Below are 24,115 nucleotides of genomic sequence, written 5' to 3'. Positions count from 1 at the left end.
TCTCGGGGAGGAGACTCAGTGTGACAGAGGTACCGCTGAACGCACTGACAGGTGCAAACTGATTTGTAGGTCAGCAGCTCCCTGACATCCATCATGGCTCAGCTCCTCTTTCCAAAGCTGCGTTTATTTTCACTGTGCAACGAGCCACCTGATCTTCTGACTTCTTGGCTTAGCAATATTTCAGCACAAATACAAACCAAGACAAGGCCAGCTGATATTTGCTCACTGCGCTGTTGTTTTAGCAGCTGAGCTATCAAAAACCTAAATTCCTCCTTACAGATTGTAAGGAAACGAGCAGCGTAAGACCTGAATCTGGGTAAATTCTGAACTTGGATTTTTATGTGGTCCTTTGTTCTTGCCGTAAGGTTAAGGTCGTGCTGCTTAGGATATTGATATACTGGCAAAAACTATTTTAAAATATTTTTTCTGAGGTGTTTAAAGTCAACAACATACTTTTCTCCTTAGTATATGACAGGAGCCCACATAGCCCAGATCAGCATTATTATCTAAGCACCTCAACATTTGTAAAGGCATTTTTTTCTCAATTCCATGTGAGGCAGGGACAGCAGTTGTCCCCCTTTCATGGCTGGACAGGTGAGACAGAGACAGAGAGTCACTTTCCCAAAGTCTCCCAGGCTGACTGCATTCAGGAACAAGATATATTAGCTCTCCTCCACTCAAAGTCAATTCCCAGATCATTGGCACATCCTCCTCCTCCTCATTCTGGCAGATAAATCACAGTAAGCTGATTCAGAATTTGTATTTTTGGTTACGTCACATCCTGCACTTCATGACAAAGCCCATCTCTTCAAACTCACTGGTCTGAAAAAGATTTTTTTTTTCCCTATTCTTAGATGTTGGCTGTAAGGTTTTATCATGTTCCTCCAGAGCTCAAGATAATATAATTGTGGCTTAGGACATTGCCAGGGTTAGAGCATGGTTGGTCATCTTCTGAAGCACGGGATGCTGAAGAGAGGATGTAAAACAGGAGCAAAGAGACCCAGGGGAAGCAGGCGAATGCTTATGGAGCAGCAAGACAAGGAGCCTGAAGCAATAGAGTCAGGGTCCTTGCACTTTATATGCTTGTGTACTTCGGGGACATTTTTGAACAGTTAAAGCAAGGCAGCTAGTTTCTGTATTTAATGGGGTTGTTTTGTGTGTTTGGTAATACAGTAAAGAATTTGAAACTAGGAAAAAGCTGGTTTATCTCCTGTAGTATGGCTAATCAAATTCTACCAAAGATAGAGGCACAGATACACTTGGGAATTTCTGGTACAGATTGGAGAGTGTAAAAGGATATCTCCCATTTTAGAAACACTTCTGGTTAATTATTCCTCCTTTTTTTTATATATAGCTGAAGGGTGTTTGGGTTGATATAACAGCTTAAACAAAGAATCAGTAAAACTATTTCTGGCATATGTGACTATTTCAATATGCTCAGTTTCCAAATATAAACAATGTAGAAGTTATTGACTGCTGGTATCGATCCCCAAGCAGTTACCAAGTGCTTAGCATTTTCAGTTGCCAGATCAAATTATTGATATAAATTATAACGAAATAGATGCTATACTGGGGGAGGGGGGGGGATTGTCTTTCAGAGAAGAACAGTTTTCAGGAGAAGGGAAGAGTAGTAAGTAGAAAAATTAAAAAAGGCTTCCTGACTGTGGGTAAACAGTAACCACATTTTTTTTTTTTTTTTTGCCTGTTGGAGGCCTGGTTTTTAATCACCCCACAAGCAGTTTTCATTTCTGTAGTAAAATTGCTTGCGGTTCTATTTAATTTGTTTCTGCAGGAGCCAGCTTTGGTGAAGATCTCCCAGGAGCTGCCGGGCCTTTTAGCACAGCACGTACAGCCAGTCAATGAGAAACGATTCCCTACATGGGAAAAATTCCTCCAAACATTTCTTAGTCAAGGTAAATAAGACTGCAAAGTCGCTGTTAAGTGTTATATGGAGTAATTATACCATATTGTATGCCATATTCTTGTTCATCTTGGGCCCATTTAAATATTTATTTCCTTTTATTTCTCCATTATGTTTCAAATGTTCATTTACAAATGAATTATAGGCAACCATTCTATCATTCATCTGTCCTATCCAAGGATTTAACCTGTCTTAATCCTGGGTTACCTTTCTCACATGATTCTCAATCAGTAAGCACCAACTCCTTAACCCTGGGTTGCTGTACTGGAGGCTGTCACATTTGGCAAAAGGGTTCTAGGGAACGCTAGCACGTGAGTTTGCACGTAGGTGAATGTGAGAATATTTCATCTTTGTTACGTGTTGGTGAGGAAACACCTGCAAGGCTTGCTTTTCCTTCCCGTAGGACCAGGAAGGGAGCTATACGTAAACTCTGGATGCTACATACATACATTGCATCAAGTCAGATGTGCTCGTGACCTTTAACTGGCTTGGACGGGAGCTGAGTTCCTCCTGGTTGTTGCCTTCCAGGCAGGTGGTGTTGCTGCTGAGGATCAGTGACACCATGCTGCATTGTCCCTTCCAGCACTTGGCACAGCCTCCTGGTCAGACCGTAGCTGTGCTCTTTCTTGCCCTCCAGCCAAAGGAAGATGAACAAGTTCCAATCTGATAGTTGGATAGTTTTGTTCGCATGGTGCCGAGTCCTCAGCAGGGCTTCCCACGTTCAGCCCACTCGTGGCACCTTTGGATCAAAGCCGGCCAGTACCCAGCCGGCCCAGAGCTCAGAGTGAGACCAGGTTTGTCTGAAAGATGCAGGGTAGGTAAAACCCTTGTCTAATCACTGCAGGTCCGTGTATCTGCGAGTGGGCTTTGCACAGACGTGTTAATCCTATATTTGTATACCAAATTTTGGACAGAAAAGATGCAGTGTTTGTGGTTGGGTAGTAAATTTCTGTGATGGTTCTGCCCTGCCACCATTTTGTATTCTATAGAATGGATACATACATTCCATAAATTTCTTTACCTGTGGAAGAGACAAGGATTATTCAAAACTTTGAAAGGATTTTTTGGAAAAATAATACCAGTGAACATATACAGTACCAATTTTTATTACATATTAGTTTATCCTAACTGAGTGAGTTCTGGCATTATCTGCAGTAAGAAGACACATCCAGAATCCCAACCAGTTTTCTTTGTGATTTTCCTATGGACAACCTTGCTAGAAGTTGTCACCTACAATCCTTCCCATCCACGCACCAAGTTCCTCATGTGGATGGATACCAAAATGCAGACTACTTATCTCAGGCCATCATATGGATGGGAATCTCCAAGACGAGTTCACAGCAGGAGATCCCACTCCCCTGAGGTCCCAACATTGCATTTCACCACTGTTCTGCGCCTGGCATTTAGAGCTGCGTTGTAGGACAGCCCCAGATTCAGTCATACTAACCAAAAGTATATTTCTCCTGTCAGATAACACGATATATCCAGTTTGGAACTCCTTGCAAAGCTTCTGCAGCTCAAAAACCACTAGTTGAACTGGACGGTTCTCTACTAGTTGAGACATCTTCTTTCTCTTCCAAGAGATTCATGGGTTCTAGCTCTGCTGCTCACATTACATTTATTTACTCGCTGCATCTCCGTAGCAGTCCTCCCGGCGATGTCTGAGCACAACAGGAGCTGGATGGTTTCATTCTGTGCACTCTGAAGAGCATCGCATGTGAATTTGATTACTCGCTTAACAGCTAATTCATTTCTTACTAGGTGGTGTGATAGAAGCCTTCCCACTCGCAGAAAACGTCACCAACCTGACGGTGGATGTGCTGATAGAGCCAACAGGCGAGATAAAAATAGTGTCATCTGGAGACCAGCTCCACGCTGACGGTCCTTTGCAGTCATCTGGCACTACCATTCCACAGCGTTCTGTCCATCCAGCGGTTCTTAATTCACTCTGCTTAAAAATTGGAGAAACCTGTAAATCTAAAGGAGTGCTGGGTTATTTCTCTGTTGATTTTGTGACTTTCATCCATCCGCAAACGATGGAACAGCAGGTGAGCAGGGAAGGTACGTTACTTCGCGCTGTCCCCCTGAGATGAAGAAATGTCTGTTTTCCTACTTGATTCCAACAGATATCAGGAGAATGCTTTGCCCTTTTGATTCAACTTTATTTCTTAGTAGAGAGGCGTGTGGAGGGATGTAAAGCACACAGTTATTTTAACAATAGCATAGAATTGATCTGCCAGGTGGACATGAGGAACCTTTCTCATTAGCCTGAAGAGTAACAAGCCAGCAAAGCCTGGAGGGCTGCTTTCAAAGCTGAGTGAGAAGAAAATAATGTTTTAATTTCTTCTAAAGATTTTTTTCCTCTTAGTATCTAAATAATTTTCTAATTATCTAATTAATTTATTTAAATTATCTAAATATTTTTATCCTCTTAGATATTGATAATTTCTTACAGCAAACAGGATGGTAGTGATGAACAATTTGGTTTACATTGCAGTGGCTAATCTGAGTAGAGATTGGTAATGGAAAGCAGTCCAGTTATTTTATCATGTCTCAAGAAGTTCCAGCCCTGGGCTAGGAGTTACTGCCTCTTGGCTGGTACAGAACAGTGACTGTGGGGTATCGGTTCATTGCGAATGAAAAGGAAAACATGCTCATTCAAACCGCTTTTGCTCTCCGTTCGGCTTTTAGAATGTCTGAGAGCAGAATTTACTGCAGGAAAGATAGATGTGACCTTATACCATATAGAAAATTCTCCCCCGTATCAAAATGCAGACTGAGGTCAGCGTGTGGCACATGACAACGCGTACGATTAAAGATATCGGTGCGGGGATTGAAATGAACCTGCATTGCTTCCCTGCTGCAAGGGCCTGGGAGCAACAAATGCAGTGATTTTACATCATGTCATTCTTGAAATGTGCTCATGCGATAGCTGAAGCTGTTCATCCCCAGCATAAATGTTCCTGTGGAATTCCCTCTCTAGATCCTTCTCCTAAAGAGTCTTGCGCGGGCTCCTGAGTGTTTTTATCGGACCCCTTTTGGTCTGTCAAAGCTCTGAGGCTTCCTGCATGCCTGGTATCGAGTAGTGTGTGAGAGCAGAGCAGGACAAGACACCCTCCAGCTCCCATCCTGCAGCCGGAGGCCACACACTGCTTCCTGCTGCAGCACAAACGTGTATGCCATGAGCAGTTTGGTTGCTTTAGGGTATTTCAGAATATTTTAGCAGAAGATCAGCAGATCCGGGTACCGTGTGACACGTTGTGAAATTCAGTTTCACAACAGTGTCTGACAGTATATTGTACTTCCTCCAGCCCTGAAGCAGTGTGCTGTGTGACTTACCGCGGGCATAACGGAACGGAATGGAGGGACCTTAGATAATGCTTTCTCGTGGAATCCTGCCCAGGAGAGTCTGGTGTAGATGAGTGATGGGGTCTTTTTAAAAGGTAAAATCAGAACCGCTCAAGTGACCCTAGTCCTCCCTGCCAGTTTAGAAGCCTATCAGCAAAACCTCATAGTCAGCTGTATCAGAACTTTTGACAACAAGAAAAGTAATATAATAAATCAAGCCAGCAGAAGGGTGTTGACTCCAGAATCTGCTGTTGCCTGCGATGGATGGCAGGGAGGCAGAGGAGGGGTGGCCACACTCCCTTACAATACATAACTGAACTTTCAGATCTTACAAGCGATGGAGGATATTGTCCCAACAGACTCTGCTTTAAGTGCCAAGGAACAAATCAGTAAGGGAATGGATTTAAAGAAGGAATTTAATCCCTGGCATGAATATCGATGATCAGCCTTGATCATAGTTTGTAACAAAATATTAATCTTGCATGCTTCTATGCTAGAGGAATCGGGCATTTGTTTTATTTATAAGGTCAGATTCTTTGTCACAATGTCATTCTTTCACCATTTGGATACTTTGAAAACTAAATGAAGGACATGATGGAATAGTGTATTCTGTTTAAGCTTATGGAAGTGTTTTTATTTTTAAAAACAGCAAAGCCAGGCTTCCCATAGATTTGTGCCTTGAAGTTAAGTTCCCATGTGTTCTCCAGCTGAACTCTCTTTCTCATTATAAGGTTGCTAGTAAGGTCTCTCTCCTCTGTCCTTTAAGTATTTTAGGGATTTCATGGGAGTTCAACATATTTGATGGTTTTACTTTCTTGCAAATTTGGTTGATATTGGCCAACAGGATTGAATATTATGACAGATATACAAACCTAAAGCATAATGCACAACTAAAATAAAACAAAACAAAGTAAAATCTGGTTGAAGAGACTGAAGCTGTCAAGTGCTCTGGTAGTGGCCTTATGTTTGAAGACTAAAGAAAATGAGATAATTTTTAAAAAACATAAAATCCTAGTGATGAATAGTCTTGTTGAGCTTACTGGGTACAACTATACAGATTCAAAATTAGAATATGGATACAGATGCTAATTCAGGATTGCAGCATCATGTCTCAATGATTTCTTGTATTTCCAGTGCATCTCCTTGTTTTTCACTCTTTTGGCATCGTTTTCTTCTACGATCTTCGGTTAGGACCCTCACTGTTTAAGAAGTGCTTACCTGTAAGAGGAACATGTCTGTATTTAACGACATCGGCTATGTAGTGTGGGGGGACTCGGAGAAGATGGTGTGGCTGTACGCGCTCAAATCCATTTTGGTGTCTCTTTCTCACTGGCATCGGAAAAATCACAGCTTGTATGGTGTGAGAAAAAGCTTTAAACACAGGGCTGGTGTTTAAAACCAACAAGTTAGCATATGGTATCTATTGGCAAAAGCCGGCTCTTTGGCAGCGCTATGAGGATTATATTCCATTTTAAGATCAGAGAAAACTTAAAATCAGCCTTTTGGTAACTGATACTGCTGTAGCATGGCTCTGGTAAGCCACAGAATCGGAATAAATTGAGCTTTGAAATACAGAGAGTGGTTACATTTGACTCCCAAAATGTATTTACACAGGCATAGGAATTAGAACTGCGGATAAGCCATATTGGACAACTTCCATGTGAAGTTACTTTAAAAAGATTAAAGGATGACATTTGCACCCACTGAAGTCAACGGGAGTTTTGCCAATTGCTTCACTCAAGCCAGGCGCTCACCGAAACGCAGAAATGCTTCCTGGATTACTGAGGAGGTGACATTTCCTGGCATGAACAAGGACATAGTCAATCAGTCAGTGTTTCTTATGGCCTCTTATTGTTCCTGTCTGTTCTGTCTTGGTTTCCTTCCTTTGTTTCCAATTGATTCTACCTTAATATTTCCTACGTTTGTCAGCATGTACCACAATTTTAACATTATTTAGGCACAGGTTTTAAAATTTAACTAGATGTAGAGGCAATTAATGATGCCATCTGTCTTGTGAGAGAGAGATTACACAAAAGATTGTGTTCCTGAAAGCACTATTTTTTGGCAAACAAGAAATCCTATTAGACACTGAACATTTGCTCACTAATTTCAGAAGTGCTCACTTTAATACGGTAGCTGAAAGGCTCAGATATATTTCCTGGAAGTACAATACAGTTAGGCATCCTTTCAAAGTTATATTTTACAGAAAATATCAGCCGATACATGATATTTTCAGTAAAACTAAAAATTAAATATATCATTGAACATCTGTTACCAATACAGCCTGAGTATTTAAATACTTAAAAATCCCTGAAATGTTCATAAAGCTACATGCTACATAAATACAACTCTTTAAGACATGTGAAGGGCCAAATAAGTGAAAACATCTTTCTGCCTTTGCGCTCCTGCAAAGGGGACTTCAGAGCAAAGAAATGCATTTACTTTGAGTTTCAGGCTCTAATCTGAAAGCCTTTAAAAATCTATGTTGTAAGCATAATGTAATTTTTATATGAACAATGGGGTATTGCTTATCTTTTTCAAGATCGTCACTGTTCACAAGTATTTTCCTTCAAAGTGCTGTTGTCATATTGCTGTGTTCCTCTGGAGCACTAGTAGCAAAGAAAGAGACTCTGTGTGGTGGGTAAGGAAAAACCCCCGTCTGTCCAACACATGAGTCCATGGGAAGCCAGGGTGAACGTAGGAACGAGAAAGTAAATCTCTGGGTCACTGCAGAGCTTTGTGCCCGTCACAGACACGGCAATATCTTTATTGTCCTGCAGTTCTTGCTGTCTACGCCAACCAAAAGGTGACCAGGGGGATGCTGTCCTCAGGCCCAGGAGCTGGATGATGAACCTTTCAGATATAAGACATGCTGCCTCATATTTCCACTGGATTTTCTGCTTGCTTCTACTCGGTACGCAAGTCTCTCCCAGCTCCCTTTCCCTCATCCTCCCACAGGAGCTTTGCAGTCTGTCTCGGCATGTGCAGTCCAGCCGGCCTGTTTGCCACTTCTCCTACCTACAGTGAGTAATTCAGACGCATCTCCGAAGTGTATCGTCCTCCATCTACATGTAGCTCTTCCTTAAAATCTGGTACATCTGGAGGAAGTTGCAATTTGCAACCAACAGCGTTGAAGGTAGTGCCTGTAGGAGGATCTCAGTCCTGTCTGGGTGCCCAGGGGATTATCATAGAATCCCAGGATGGTTTGGGTTGGAAGGGACCTTAAAGATCATCAAGTTCCACCCCCTGCCATGGGCAGGGACACCTCCCACCAGCCCAGGGTGCCCAAAGCCTCATCCAGCCTGGCCTTGAACCCCTCCAGGGATGGGGCACCCACAGCTTCTCTGGGCAACCTGCGGCACTGCCTCGGGTGCCCAGGGGATTATCATAGAATCCCAGGATGGTTTGGGTTGGAAGGGACCTTAAAGATCATCAAGTTCCACCCCCTGCCATGGGCAGGGACACCTCCCACCAGCCCAGGGTGCCCAAAGCCTCATCCAGCCTGGCCTTGAACCCCTCCAGGGATGGGGCACCCACAGCTTCTCTGGGCAACCTGCGGCACTGCCTCACCCCCCGCACAGGAAAACATTTCTTCCCAATACGTAATGCTGTGCATCGTCGCCAGCCGCTGGCTGTGAGCAGCCCGGCAGCGATCTGAGGGGCAGAGGAGGCTGGGGACCTGACACAGTTCTGTCTTTGCCTCAGGAATCTATTTCTGTCTCGGTTACAAGCATCTGTGATTTGTTCCCGAGGGAAAGGGAGATGGAGACACGCTGTTTTCAGTGTCTTGGGGGAAAAAGGAGAAAAATTAGGTGTGTAGATTGGACTGAATCACTTCTGATTCCCACTCTATTTTCCAAGACTGATCTTTAAGAGCAAGACCTTGACCCTTCGGAGTGAAGTCTTGCACAGTATTGACTGGATGCTGCTCGGATCCCAGCTTATCAAGGAGCTGCACCTGAATAAGTCCATGTAATTGAGTGGGACTGTTTGAATGCATAAACTTCATTCCATCCATAGATCTGTGGACAGATAATTTGGAGAAGCGGGGTCGTTAGTCACCTTTCTCATCGGTCGGATAGCTTACACAGCGCTGTGCCTCTTGCAGCAATACTGAGAGAACACTGGGTTCAGTTCAGATTAGGAAGAGCAGAGCACCCATGTCTCTGCAGCCCACCAATCAGCTCTGGTCTTACAATTTGGTGAATGCTTCGAGGGATGCTGTGGGATGTGTTCTTCTGTATTCACATATGTGTCTTAAGATTTTTCCAGAGTGAACGTAGCATTTTCTATGTGCTATTTTCAAACAAGAGCCACAGTGTTTTCATTCACTTTCTTCCAATCTTATTTTGACAGAGGTTAGGGCCAGTTCTAGAGCCTGGAGATGTAGTTTTCAGGCCAGCACCAGTCCATCCCAGCAGCTGCCACGAGATGGCAGCTGGATAAGATCCTGTCTGCGATCGCTGCTGAAATAACCAATTCTATTGTGAATTTTCAAAGTCATCAAAGCAGCTCTCTTTTCAATGCCCAAGTTGCATTAATATTTTACTAATTGACATTTTTACAGTGTCATTCAAACACTTCTTTACAAATAGCAGGTCTGCTCTTTACAATAACGCAGACATCAGTACTAGACGCAGATAAAAGAGTTAAACCAGAGAAAGAAAAGCTATCATGTAGTAACTCTTTAAGGATTTATGTTTCCTTCCCTTCTCAAGTTTACATAAAAGCTGAAGCATTTTTATGGCAGCTGTAAAGACTTACACTATAATTGTGACTTTATTCACCTGAGATGTCTTTACCATGAAGCGCAGGCTCTTCAGCTGCACATGCTGATATCCCTTTGCGTTTGGGAATATCTATTGATATATTGCGAGGTGAGAGGTGCCAAACTGACAGAGCCAGCAGAGATGTCCACTGCCTGCTTCCAGAACAGGAGAACTCCGTAGCTGTGGTCTTCGCCCAGCTCCACCACAATGCCACTTGCACGTACTTTAATTTTAGTTACTAACATGGGATTCGTTGAGTAGCTCTTGCAGAACACACGTGCTATCCCATGCTTGGTATGGTTTGTCTGAAATCTCTACCAGGGTGTAATGAATTTGCCTTGTGCTAATGGCTTTTTATGTTGCCAGGCTGCATTTTTTAATGCTTTATCTGCTGTTAGATGCTTGACCCATTCTCTACACGTTGCCAGAACACAGCCCTTGTAGTGACTCAGATGCACTGCGGGCACAGTTGACGTCTTTGCGTAACCTCTGTGGTTTTTCCATCTCGGCCAGTTTATGGTCCACCTTTAAACTTGCCTCCTGCCCCTCTGTTCATGCATCAATGAAGCTTTAACTGAAATCCATCTAAAATCCAACCCAAATAAGGTTCAAGACACATGGGCCATTACTGATTTGTTGATATTTACGGAAATTAATGTAATGCTTCCACAGCATGGATAGTTTATAATTACTGTTCAGCCCACTGAAAAGGCTGGCACATACTGGCAAAGTACAAATTGATATGAAAGTTCCTTCCTGTCTTGCAGAAGTGATGATAAAGAATAAATTATTGAAGAAAATTAAGCATTATAATTGGGGAATATTCCCCTATTACCAAGTAAAGCCAGCCATTAGCATCCAATTTGCATTTTATACCATGCAGCAAGAAATATTTAAGTTGACAAATAGGATATTTAATACGGCAACAGATACTTGGCAGTTAGATATTAACAACTGTTACTGCTGTGATTTATTCACCATTATAAAAAGGGCATTACTATGTGCATATGATTCAGAAATTAACTCCAGTTTACCAAGAGGCCTTGCCTGCCTGACCCCTTAATATCCTTATAATGATGCCATTTACCATTCCAAGGCTTGTTCAAGTCATTCGCTGCGAGATTTGTTTTAAAGGGGTGCACTGTAGGGCAGATCTTTGTGCGCGTTAACATTTCTCACTGACGTAGCGGGCACAAGCACTTTTTTAAGTGGGGAGAAACTCACGGGTAAAACCACGTGAATGAGCACCACGAAGCAGTGGTGTGCGTGGAAGCAGAACCACACCACAAGCTGTAGGGTTTTCTGCGTGCTATCCCCCCTTTGATAAGGCCACATATTGCAATGGGAATGGGCTTTGCTCAACCCTGTGATGACCGATACGTGTTCTTACACGTGGATTCCACACTTCCCTCATCCTTTTACTCAGTTTATTTTGCCTTCTGGAACTTCCCTTTTTCTATCTCAAAATAGCTATTTGTAATTCCAGGTTGACTTTGTTTGACCTTAATTATTCTTCAGCTGAGAAATCCAGGTGTGATATTTAGTATTTAGATAATTACCTAGTTAATGTGATCCAGGCTTTACAGCTGTTGAGCTCATCAGCTGGTTTGTCCTCAGGCTTTTGAGTTTAAAACTTTACTTATCAAGTTCTGTAAGAATTCTGATTGTTCCCATTTGGAGGTGGTTTGTTGCTGTCAGTGATGCACCAGCACAAGGAAACTGTAAGTATGTATACAAACATGCATGAAAATAAAGGCATAGATGTTCCTTTACATGATTTCTGAGTTTCACCCTTCTTGTTCTCTTTTTTTTTTTTTAATTTTAACGTACCTCTTTGTGTTTTGCGTAGGTATGGGCAACAGACCTTGACCTCTGCTACAGCGACCAGCTGGCCTTGACTCAGCTCATGTTGTACGTGACAGATGGACATCTGGATTGTCGATCCAGCCACTTTGAAGTATCTCTGGGTTCAAACAAAAAGAAAAGCCAACGTATTTGGCACGAGGAGACTAAAACTGTAAGCAGTGATTTGTTTACAAATAAAATTATTAGTGTAAATTACCAGAAAGTTAAAATCTGTCCTAGGTCACTGTTCTAGAGAAGCTGAGTCCACTCCTTTCAGATTTTAAACTGCTACTTTTAGATTTTACAAGGTTAATGAAGTAAACGGGATAGCTAACCAAGCACTCTGACTGAGGCGAGTTCCCTGAGCAGGAGTATGCGATCGTATTCACTCCTACTCGCTCCCTCTGGACGAGAGTTACAAAGCCCAAGGGGAAGAGGCACCTGTTTGCAACACCGAGCAGGAGAGCCAAAGTCCCCCCGCTCAGTCTTTCCGTTTTCTGTTGCCAGGTCAGGTTCATCCACACTTGGTGTCACGTGCTGTGAATTCACGTGGGCTTGGCTCTCCGTGGGTGTTGCACACAAAGCCGAGGTGCTCGGGATCGCAGGTTTAGGTACCGAAATGATGAGTGCTGCGGCACTTGCTCCTTGCGGATCTCACCTTTAATCTCTCTGAAAACTCCCAAAATTGTGCCCAGAACTATGCCTCCCAGGAATGCAATTTTAAATTAGATTATATTTGTGTATGGCTTTGAAATCCTTATAAACACACTGTCACAGAAGCATGGTTAACATAGGATTTGTTTATTACGCTGATTTTTTTATATTAGATCAGCCTTGGTGCAGGATTTACCGTGGCTCTGAACCTTGAGACTGTCCTTCTAAAAAGGAAGAAAGGGCGTTAGGAAAGTCAGAGAATAAGAACTGTATGGATACACATAGAGAAATAAAACAGATGCTGTTTTACCCGTTTTGACAGAAGATTCACGACTCCCTTTTTTTCATCCATAGAGGAGGAATGTAGCACCATTCCAAAAATGTCATGGAGCTATAATTTAGAGGTTAATGAGCTCTTGATCTATTGTTCTTGTCAAGCAACCACTTTTAGTTGGAGAGAAGTAAATGAGATATGATTAGTCCCAGTAGTACAAGTTTTAGAAATGAAAAGTAATCAAGTAGAAACTTTTTTTTTAATTAAAATTCTGTCAGAATTAACATAAATTGTCATTATATCCTTTATTTTTCTTCTTTCTGTTTTTCTGAGGTTTTTATCTCCTTAAGAGTTAACTACAAAAACACACTCAGGAAAATATATTTAGAAAAAGAAACAAACAAACCAAGAGACAAATGCTTTTACAGCACATGATCTGTAATGAATGATTAAGTAAAACACTTTGTGTAAAATTATGATGTTAATAATGATTCTGTCCCTTTGAATTTATTATATATTCTCAATCCTGGTAGGTTTGATTTTGATAAAATGGAGCAGCAACTGAGTTTGTGTGATGATTTTATTTTTAGAAATCCTTCTTTGAAAGAACAAATTTCCTAGATACTGCTGCTACTGTAATTATGTACAAAACCAATCACTCATTATAGTTAGGATACATTATCTTCTAGACAGATGAGGCTAAATAAGCAACACATTAATAATTCATACCGCAGTTCATTATGCATGTGTATGCATGCTTTGTAGCTGAAATAAGCACCTCATCAACCTGATGCCAACCCTTAAACAATAGTTCTGTGTTATTGGAGCCACATTCAAGTTTACGCTTGTTAAACTGCTACTTGGATTATTTTATCAAGCATTCATTTATTTGTGGTCCCCTACTGCAGAGAACAGATTTTGGAAGCTCCTTTTTTAAGTTAATGACTTGAGCAATGGGTGTTATTAATTCTCAGAATATTATAAACATGATTAATTTTCAGGCAGAGATGTATTATATAAGGATTTCAACTATGTCAACTTAAATGAGTCAATGTCAAAACAAATATCATTTTAGAAAAAATATTGTAAATTATGCGCTTCAACGTGCAGTATCCCCACTCTGAACACAGTCCAGTATGAAAAATAACACCACTGGGAAGCCCTGGTTTAGGAGAACATCTCTGTTCAGTTCTACTCACTGCAACATCTCTCTTCCTTTGTCCTAAGCACTGATAAGAGTTCAAATGCAGTCCTGATTTTTAATCACAGCATGAACTCCACTGGTATCAGTTGTAGAGCTCCTTGGAGTCACAGGGCCTCGCCTCCTCAAAGACTTGCTGGAAAAACTCTTCACACTAATGCTGTAGCAGAATGCTCAGTCTTGGAGAAACCCAGTTTCAAAACCTACCGGTTGTCTGCACTGCAATTTCTGCTGAGGAGAAGAGTTGACTCTAGAACAATGTATGCTTCCAGAAGGCAGGATGGATTCAGAGGATCCACCTGGAAGGATTTCAGAGGGCTCAGTTACCTGTGAAGCTGTGAAAATATTAAAATGTGGTTCATAAAGAGTGATTCTGTGGACCTGATCTATAATGTAAGGTTTTATGGACAGCATGAGCTGAGGATTTAATTTTGCTGCATGGAAATGTCTGTGTTCCATAGACATTGTGATGAACAGGAATTCCTCCAAAAGGAGTCCTACTCCACACTTAGATGAGTTTGCTGAGAAGAAGCTATTTAATTAGTAAATTGTTGGTTTCTCATCTAAACTGGTATGAGAATAAAGACTCCTGTGTTGTTTTCTCTAGCCTTCTCCAACAAGCAACCGCTGTGCAGTAGCAAGCAGTCAACTGAGGCACTCCAGCCTTTCAGTGATCTACTATAACGTTCTCCTCCAGATGTGTAAGGATCGTGGTGTTGGATTTGACCTCCAGGTATGGATGGGGAAGATGAGAAAATGTGTTACTCACTCTGCATCATTTTTGTATGTAAATTCTAATACAGTGAAGCCTCTTAGCACAATGTAAAGTTTAAGTGTTCTGTTAAAAACACAGCAAGGTGTTGCTCTACAGTTTTGTTGAAAAGGACTTGGTATAAATCAGAATTGATTGTATTTTAAATTGTTTTCATGATGCTAATTAATGAACTGGGAATTGCATAAAGGTCTCCAGTAGTTCCTGTAAATATCAGTCTAATATAACACTTACCTGTCAGCTTACTTTAGCTGGGGTGTAAGTCTTGAAGAACTGCAGATATCTGTCTGATTTGGCTTAAGACTGGAAGCAGCGAAGGTTGGAGACTATTACAAGTTTTTGTTACACAACAGGGAGTGAGATGGTGTCTCTCAGAGACTACAGAGAGAACGCTGTCCCAGTGGGTTTGTTCATGCAGCTCTGTGGGCAAAAAGGATTACAGCTGTCAGCCAGGAGCTGTGCTCAGGTTTAGAGCCATCCTGGCACAGAGTTTTCAGGAGAGCACTCAGCCATCATATGGCCCTTACACACCGCTGGACCTGTAAGATAAGATATACCTTCAGAGGCCAATGGAGAACTGAAAGAGGAATGGAGAAAATAAAATGCAATCTTTGTTAGGAAAGGAAGCGCTTAAGGCTTATGAGTGGATTTGTAAAGGATGACATGGAAAAGAGTTTGGAAGACGTTACATAAGACAGAACAGCAGATAGAGGTTTCCATTGAGGCACAGGGCTTCCCTGGGAAATGCGGAGGTTTACGTGTTTTCTCAGCATAAACCCTCCGCAGGGATGGCACCTGCTCATGGCACCTCTCCCAGTCACACATGATAACTGTTGCTTAGCGCATCTGAAAATCAGAGCGTGAGATTTGCTGCTGACCAAACTGTCACCAGTATCAGGCCTGTGATGAACCAGAGCAGAAGGTTAATGAAAGTAATATCTAAGGTGAAGTATAAACTTTAAAAACAGGAAAAACTGAACATATTTTCACTGTCTTTCAGTTTAAGTGTGTGTAAGGCTTTTAGGGGTCAACTTGTCTCTTGATAAAAATAACTGCGAAAAGAGGTAACTTTTAAGGTACTTATGACCATCTCTTACTGCTTTGGAACAAGAATATTTGCTATGAATAGCCTCTGCCATGTGTATTCTCTTCACATAAAGTTAATGTATTCTTTACAATAAGAGCAATAATCTACTTACACTGAGCAATAATCCGTTACACACAATGCAAAACCAGCCTTTCTTAGATGTGGTGATGTACTTACTGTACCTGTATAATACATCTATTATGATTGTCACTATTTTAGGAATAATTAAAGCAACTTTGTCTTTTTATTTAACAGGAAAAACAGGGAACAGTTTTTATATTGTACGAAGATCAGAAGCGATACAGATTGGGAATGATGTAAGTACAGTTCCACAGTCTGATACACAGTTGGGAACGTGATCTGCAGAGGGTGACACCACAGTGCAGGCTGGCCCGGGCTCTGACAGACATCATGAAGGAAATGAACCATCTGACCACCACGCACTCAAGTTCCCTGTCACTTACTGCTCAGAAAAATACAATGACTTCTTGTAAGATTGGCCTTTTGAAAAGTTTTAGGGAGGCTTTAAGCATTTTAGTCATGAAAAACCTGCTCAGATCAAAGCCTGACTGCATTGCAGACTAAAGACCTGCTGCAATTAGCTTTACAAGACCCAGATTCCCTGTCAATAGCTGTGAGAGCACAGGGATTAGCACAGGCTTTCTTTTACAGGCAGCGTTATTAAAAACCTAACTATACATGACGCAAAAACGGTTGAAGTTTAATGCCTTCATATCTTGTTCTTCACAAAGTGATTGATGGCAGTCAGGCAGCAGCAGATCTGAGAGTTCAGTAATTCTTTAGACATACGAACCTCTCCCAAAAAGTCGGAGAAAGCATGATCTGCACAAATCTGCTATACACCGGTTGAAAACCTCTCCTCCTCGGAGAAAATTTACGTAAAGTTTACTGCCAAAATAGGAACGTAATGAGTGGGGGGCTGAAATGGTCTGTTGTCAGTCTGTTCTGTATTCCTTTGACTCTGGAGCTATTTCATGAACAACCTGGATAAGAAAACAAGTGCTGGATGTGACTGCAAGTACGTTGAAGGACAGAAATAAAATTCAAAATTATTTCAACAAATTGAAGAAACAATATGAAAAACATAATTATGTTCAATTGGAACCAGGTGCAAGAAGTGACACTTAGATAGCAGTAATGAATATGAGGAACAACTAGCTTTGCAGAAAAGGATCTGTGAGTTACAGTGACTTACAAACTGCCTGCAAGTCGTGATGTCATGAGCTTATGGAAAAAGGTAAACAATACAACCTGGGAGACACTGGAAGTGATCCTCCCATTCTGCTCAGACGGAGGCAGTGAAAATGTTTATAGAGTTCTAGAGCATGACTCTACAAGGCAAGACTAAAGGGGGCAGGGGAGGAGGCAGCAGTAAGATCTGATAACAACCTTCAAGCACATAAAAAGCTTCTCTGGGAAGGAAAAATCTAATTTCCGTGTCTTTGGTAGTAGAACAAGAAATGAACTTAACTTGCAGCAAGAAAGATTCATGTTTAGCATAAGAAAAAATTCTGATAGTAAGGGCCGTGAAGAACTAATTAGATCCTTCGGTGCAGTTGTCATTGACTGTTTAGTAACAAATTAGACAAAGCTCTGTCAGGATGATATAAGTAGCATTGATCCTGCCCTAGCACTGGGAATGGACTAAATGAATCCTAAAGATTGTTTCTAGGGCTATGATTCTTGCAGCCTGTGCTGAGCTCCTTGTGGATGAGGCCATTGCTGGCATACAAGTGAGTCAGATTTGTTTAAGGCGTAGATATTCCTACACTGGACTGCACTCACCTGTAGTCACGATGCAGACAAGTTACATGATTGAGCTGCAAGATACCTTTGAAAGAAAATCACTAAACAAGAATTAAAAAAATATCTACAGGAGCCATTTAAAAAGTGCTTTAGGAGGCATCTGAAAGCGTTCCATACGCTGCTAAACTCTCCTGACAGCCCTCTGATGCTGAAAGGCGAGCTCTTTCCTTCCCTGACCCCAGCCATGGAGTCCTCCTCCCTCCTGACCCTTCCTTTGCGTTGTCTCTGATACTTTAACACCTCTCCGGTTGGTTCAGCTCAGTAACCCAGCAGAAAGCTTTCTTTTATTGGAATATTCTTTTGTGAGGCTAAGATAGAATCAGTCCATAGCGGGGTATATAGCGAGCATGAAAGTTGTGTAATGGGAGGAACTGAAGAGAGGAGAAGGACCTGCCCTCTTCAGAGTCCGTGGACTGCTGGGCTGTGGCTTGTCCCTGTTTGTGTGATGTCACTTTGTCACGTACCTTGGAAAATGGAGTCCTTGGGATAGAGATACTGCATCCTACCTACATTCTTGCTAACTCCTTTGGAACAACACATTGGTAGTTGCTCTCCCTGTAAGAAACAGAACAATACCTCTTGGATCTCCGCTTGAATTGTCAGTTATTAATATATTACCAGAATACTCTCAAATATATTTGTCATACATTCTGCTTTTCAATGCAACTTCATTATCTTATTCTTGAAAATATTTCCAAATTATAACAGTTGGAGCTTATAGAATCACTGAAATACATGAACCATCTCTGTGAACTATAATCAGTTTCACTACACTGGAGATCTACTGTCAGTGCCAGTCAGGAAATGAGGTTCACTCTTCCTCAGCATAATACCCCATTCCGTAAGGTCGTACGTATTGAGAATCAAAAGCTACAACAATCTCAGAAAAACTGATACTGCTGCAATTTCTCTTTCAGATGTCTTTTCACAAACTGTAAGAAGCAGCAACAGTTCTTCTGAACTAACCCAGGTGTTTGAAGTGTTCAGCTGTCTCAGTCCTAACTCAGTACTAGCCTTTTACTTGCAGTAGCTGAAGCCTTACTGCTTACTTCTGCTAACTTGATTAATAAAAATTATTTATTACACAAATCCTTTCTGTTGACAAGTTAAAATAGAGCCTCATCTTTCATATCTCCCTGAAGATTGCCACCTTGTGAGATTGAAAATACTCATTAAATTCCATCACCAGACAGGCACAAATGAGAGGGCGATTGTTTTTAAGCATGTGAAGGGAATCATTGGTAAACTCATTTGTTTGGATATCATTAACAGAACAATCGGAGAGGATCTCCAGGGGGTCCTCATGACCTTTGCTCACAATCTCTTCATCATCCATCAAGAAATATCAGCACCTAATATGCAAGGCGAGACCAATTTTAAGGTGAGGTGTTAATTAACTAACGATCCTGGTTAATTTCTGTACAAGGGCTGAAAATACCTCATGCTGTATCATAAACAAGCGCTAAAGCATTCCTTTTTTATTGTTAGCGGTATGTATTTTACAGTGTCTAGGTCAATATAGTAAGTCTCCCAATGAACCCGTTAGTTAAATTTAAGTTTGAAACTTTTTCTTTGAAAAGAGATGTACTTTAGCGTGAAATTATTTGTAATGTAATGCTCCTGACTGTCCTCTGTAAGAGCAAAGGAGCTATTGGCAGTGCCTCAGACAGTTCTGTCACAATTGTCTGTTTTATTTTAAAGGCACACCATCAAGGTAGGAATCTTAAATGAGAAACAAACTTCTCAATTTATAATAGCTCCTTAGATTTTTAACACTGATTTCTTTTAATCCCGTAGTTCACATCTTTCACCCCGCCATCAATTTAATAAGTCAATTTTGTTCCAAATTTACTTTGCTCTTTGAATCTGCCCTCAGCGCCCATCCCCACGTGCCAGGGGATGCTCTGGGGTGGTGCGGGGGGAGGCAGGACAAAGCGCGAGGGCCTCGTCACACTGGGAACGTTCCCCCAGGAGTACCCACCTTTCCTCAGAAGCTCCTTTGTGCCGACCTTGCCGGCAAAAGGAGACAGTAGAGCAATAATGAATCCAACACTGTGCCCTGAAACAAGCACTTATTACAGTGCTGCTTTTTGATTCCAGAGAATAGCTAAACTTCCCGGAGGGAGTTCTTTTGCTAAACAGTATCACCTTTAACTTTCTAAAAAGTTTCTAAGATCCTGTCTGTAAGCGTTTTGGAGAAAGGTGAAGGGGAGCACTGTGTTACAGATTTGTATCTTACATAATTTATATCGGATTCTTTCCAGTGTTAACTCTGACTGTATTTTCCTCTGACCGGTGGAGTGCAAAATGACAGTTTTAAATATATTAAATTTCAATGTGTTACAAAATAAACAAAACCCCCCTTTTTTTCAATATAAGGGAGTGAAAGGCAACCATTAAAAAAATATATAAAAAGGAACGCTTCTCATAGTGAGTTAACGTTGATTCACATTTGTGAAATAGAACACCTGTTAGTTAATTAGAAGTACAAATTGCAACAAATTGTATTTTTTATTTACCTGAGATTTGTATATATTCACTAATAATTCCCCCAACTGTCCCCAAAGTAATAGTAAGTGTAAGTGGTGCCTCATGTCCTGTGTAACACTGGTTACCTTTTCAAGGCAAGTACTACCAGCTGTGCATTTGGGCTGCTAGGTTTGATTATAATGCCCATTAAATAAATTGTATTCCTTGAATCTGTTACAGATGGCAATTCAAGATATTGAAGCAATTCTAAGAATTACAGCAGAAAACAAACTGAAATTGGAAGAGGAGCAACCTTCGAAAGCAGATGCTCTGAAAGAATAGTTAACGGAAAATGTTTAAGTGCCTTATTCTTTATGCTTCTGGAAACACTTTCTCATCTGTAAGAACAGGTTTGGTTTTCCTTCTGCATTGCCATGTGAAGTAATATTGAGACAGTACATTTCCAGAGTTTTCATGGTGTTTAGAATACCCCTTCTTTCACAAAAACAAACTGTTGAAAAGCAGAGGATTATGATAAACGCCCCCGATGTTCATCCTGTTGTTCCTGAAGTACAGTATCTGTTTTTAAAATCTTATTAATAGGGATCACACTGTCTTTGTCACTAAATCAGACTGGATCATACTCTGTTGTCAAGAGTCCTGTGACCCTAAATTCCCTTTCAAACCTATTGTCTTCTAAAATACAGGCTTCCAACATGAAAGTAGGTCCAGTGTTCTGCCTCTAAATAAATACATGTAAATGCCATCTTATCAGTAAGGCCAGCAGCAGATTCCTCTTCAGAACTGACTGGCCTTGTTTTTGTCATTTCTTTTGTTATCTACAGATTTTTGCAGCAGTTGTTTTATGTTCACTTTCAAATTATCAGAAATAATAGTAATGGCACTGGTTCAACAATGGATTCCAAGAGGACCATTAGACTCATATTCGTACTATGATTCCCAGCATACCATGGCTTTTGCAGATCGGTACATCAGATACATTCTGTATTTGAGATACTGCTGACTTGTTTTTGTCTGAATTGCTGTGTAACAGAGGTCTTTTTGGCTGTGGTATGTACAACAATGATCACTCGCCAAGAAATCAGACACCAAAAAGCACAGTATAGTTGCTTATTAGTTCTTCCATCAAGATGAGATACATTTGTTCTTTGTTCTTCTTTGAAGGGCTGTAGAACAACATGTTCTGACTTTTCCTCACCGCATTTATAATGCATTCCCTCCCATTTTACTGCTAAGCAGCTCTTTGTAGATTTCTCACCTAGCTCCTTCTCCAAGCTCCTTCTCGTGTCCCAGTTTGGTCAGCAGAAGCAGTATCCTGGGGGAAAAGGAGGCACAGGAGGGCCTGGCAGTATCAGCCTCGGAGTCAGCTAGTTTCTTAAGGGTTAAGGAAAATTAAGCTTTGATCCAAGCCAGAACAACATAAGGTCTGAGAGGCTCATTAGTTCACTGGCACTTAATAGACTGCAGTGTCCTAGGAGTAAATGAAACCTGCACTTCCTTATGTCTTTGTTCTATTCTGACAAAAGAAAACTGTACCTGTTTTTTTTGCAAGGAACAAGTGATCTGAAAGTTCACATGGTGAGAGAGATTTCTCAGTATGTGCAAAGTGTGAAATGTATTTTGAGGAAAAAAAGTTTTTAATTACTATTAACACTTCCAAGCGTTGAGCTGATGGAAGGATTGAAACTGCTTGACAGTCTCTCACATTGAAACTCCCATGCTGCTGGTGCCAAAAATGTAATTTTTTTTAGAAATACAGCAGATATAAAATGCAATGATAATCTTAAAAAAAAAAAAAAGTCAGAAATATAGTCACGATACTCCTGTTCACACTACTAGATTATTTATTCGCACTCACTGAAGAAATAATAGTCTTGAACTGTAGCTTGAATTTTAGCACTATTTGGAACACAATCTAAACTGGGAAGAAAACAGAGAAAGTGGGAATCGAAAAATAAAAGGTGGCCCAGGTGTTGCTGCTCATCAGAAATTGCCACAGAATTCTGCAGCTAGCAACAGCAAAAGCCCAAGCTTGATCCCCAGCTGCAAGGTGTAGCAGAATGCTTGTGGAAGGAGATGAGGGGCAGTGGGGTTTGGAATCAACTGCAGAAGATGCAGACAATTAAAATAAAGGTTTTGTGCTCCTGATGGGCCAGAGCTGCAACTGAAGATGTGCATTCAGCTGACAGCACTTCATGGATCTTGTTTCTACAAAAATTGACATACTGTCTTTAGCACAGGTGCTACCCATTTCAGGTCACTGTCCTGTGAGAACATTACCTGGAGCTGATACTGGAAACTGATTTTAGATATTTGGGTTTAAAGCCCTGCGCAAAGAAAAAAAAAAAAAAAAAAAAAAAAGGACATACAGCCCCATTTGCCACATTTAGAATGACAACTCTGGGCACAGAGCAAAAAGGAGTTCATCAGCACAACCCCTTTCCAGATGTCTTCTGGAATAAAGTCTTCACTCTGCCCATTTCTTCAAAGATCTCTGATATCTCATCCAAACACTTCAGGAGTACCACATTCCATCTAGGTTAAGGTGACAAATCCCTGGAATTTTAAGACTAACCCAGTCCTCAACATTTCAGTGATTACCTAATGTCACTTCCCATTTAACGCACTCCCTCTTAGGGTATATGGATTCTCTGTATTTCACTTTGGACTACAGATTTTGTTACAGCAATCAGGCACCAAAGATGAGGTGCAACATCATTCATGAATGTAATTTAATATATCATCTCAACTGAAGGATGGTTAGACTGGTTTACATCACAAAGATGTGCATTTCAGCAAACTTTTTGGATGTAAAAACGACCAGACTATACCAGAATTCAGTGAACACAGAGACCTGAACTGTGCAACCAAATCTTATTAACAGAAGATATTTGGAAGAATGCTTCATAGTACTTCCAGCCTCATCTGTAAGATGTTTGGTCATGATTGTTCCATACTTTTCAAGTATGCAATGGTTTCCTTGAGGCATTTGTAAATACAGATGCTACTTCATTCTCTCTGTAGTACATCCTGTGCAAGCAGAGGTGTGTCTATGTTCTCTTAACCAGTGCGAGGTTATGCTGTCACAGGCTGAAGGATTTCTCCCTTCTTCCTGCGCAATAAGAGCAACACAAACTTAACTGTAAAATATCTTGAAATAAATATTTTCAAAAATCAAAGTAATTGTCATCTGGCCACTTTATAGGCAGTAATTTTGACCATGAAATGTAACAGCAGAATCTCTCTCTTTAGGGGCAAATACATTGGTTCAGTCCTTCACCATAGTGAGCCACAGTATGAGATTCCTACTTCTTTTTTATCCTCTAAAAAAGAAAGATATTAAAGCTAACTATATGCTCTGTTCATTATAGGAAGTTGAACTTGAGTCAGATTTGTCATTGACTATGATTAATAATTACTGGGTCTATGCACATGTAGTACATTATGGTAAATAAACAGGGCACATTGTTGGGTAGTAATTGATTAATTAGCACATTCATACTGCAGAGCTCCCTGGTTTAAGATTGCTGAGTTTGAGATACTGCTCACAGCTATTAAAAGGAAAAATCTGCTGCCAGTTCTGTTTTCTCTCCTGTAAAGTCTTCTCTTCTCAAATAGAATGTTTAATTGTTCAAAACCGTAGCTTTTATTTTTAGAAAATCATATTAGGATGATGATTTTAAAGTATTTCTCTTCAAAGGGGTCTAACACTTTCAATGAACTGTTTTTAACCTGACATTGTTGTGAAATTTCGCCAATTTAACACATTTTTTTCCCCGAGCACGCGCTAACCTGGCTGATGCTGCAGCTGAGACACACCAACACCTCAGGGAGCTCCCGCCAGCACGCAGGCTGTAAACAAAACCCCTTCTAAAGAGACAATTGCCCGATTCTTTGCGATGTTCTCCCTCGCCTCCCGGATGACCC

At 41.0% G+C, this 24,115-nt stretch overlaps 1 protein-coding gene across 1 annotated transcript; it reads left to right on the top strand.

Moving 5' to 3' along the window:
* Positions 1-1,792: 1,792 nt before the first annotated feature.
* On the top strand, positions 1,793-20,640 carry LOC104463996 (IQ domain-containing protein H-like; the record flags this gene model as incomplete). The annotated part of the gene is made up of 7 exons (XM_010076536.1): positions 1,793-1,913; positions 3,683-3,969; positions 11,888-12,055; positions 14,620-14,745; positions 16,127-16,188; positions 18,971-19,079; positions 20,408-20,640. Coding segments are annotated over 7 exons (975 nt in total), but the record flags the coding sequence as incomplete, so codon positions are not given.
* Between the last annotated feature and the right edge of the window lie 3,475 nt (positions 20,641-24,115).

The sequence above is a fragment of the Pterocles gutturalis genome, unplaced genomic scaffold (assembly GCF_000699245.1).
Source record: "Pterocles gutturalis isolate BGI_N339 unplaced genomic scaffold, ASM69924v1 scaffold45046, whole genome shotgun sequence".
NCBI lineage: Eukaryota > Metazoa > Chordata > Aves > Pterocliformes > Pteroclidae > Pterocles > Pterocles gutturalis.
This window is presented reverse-complemented; position numbering and strand designations above follow the sequence as displayed.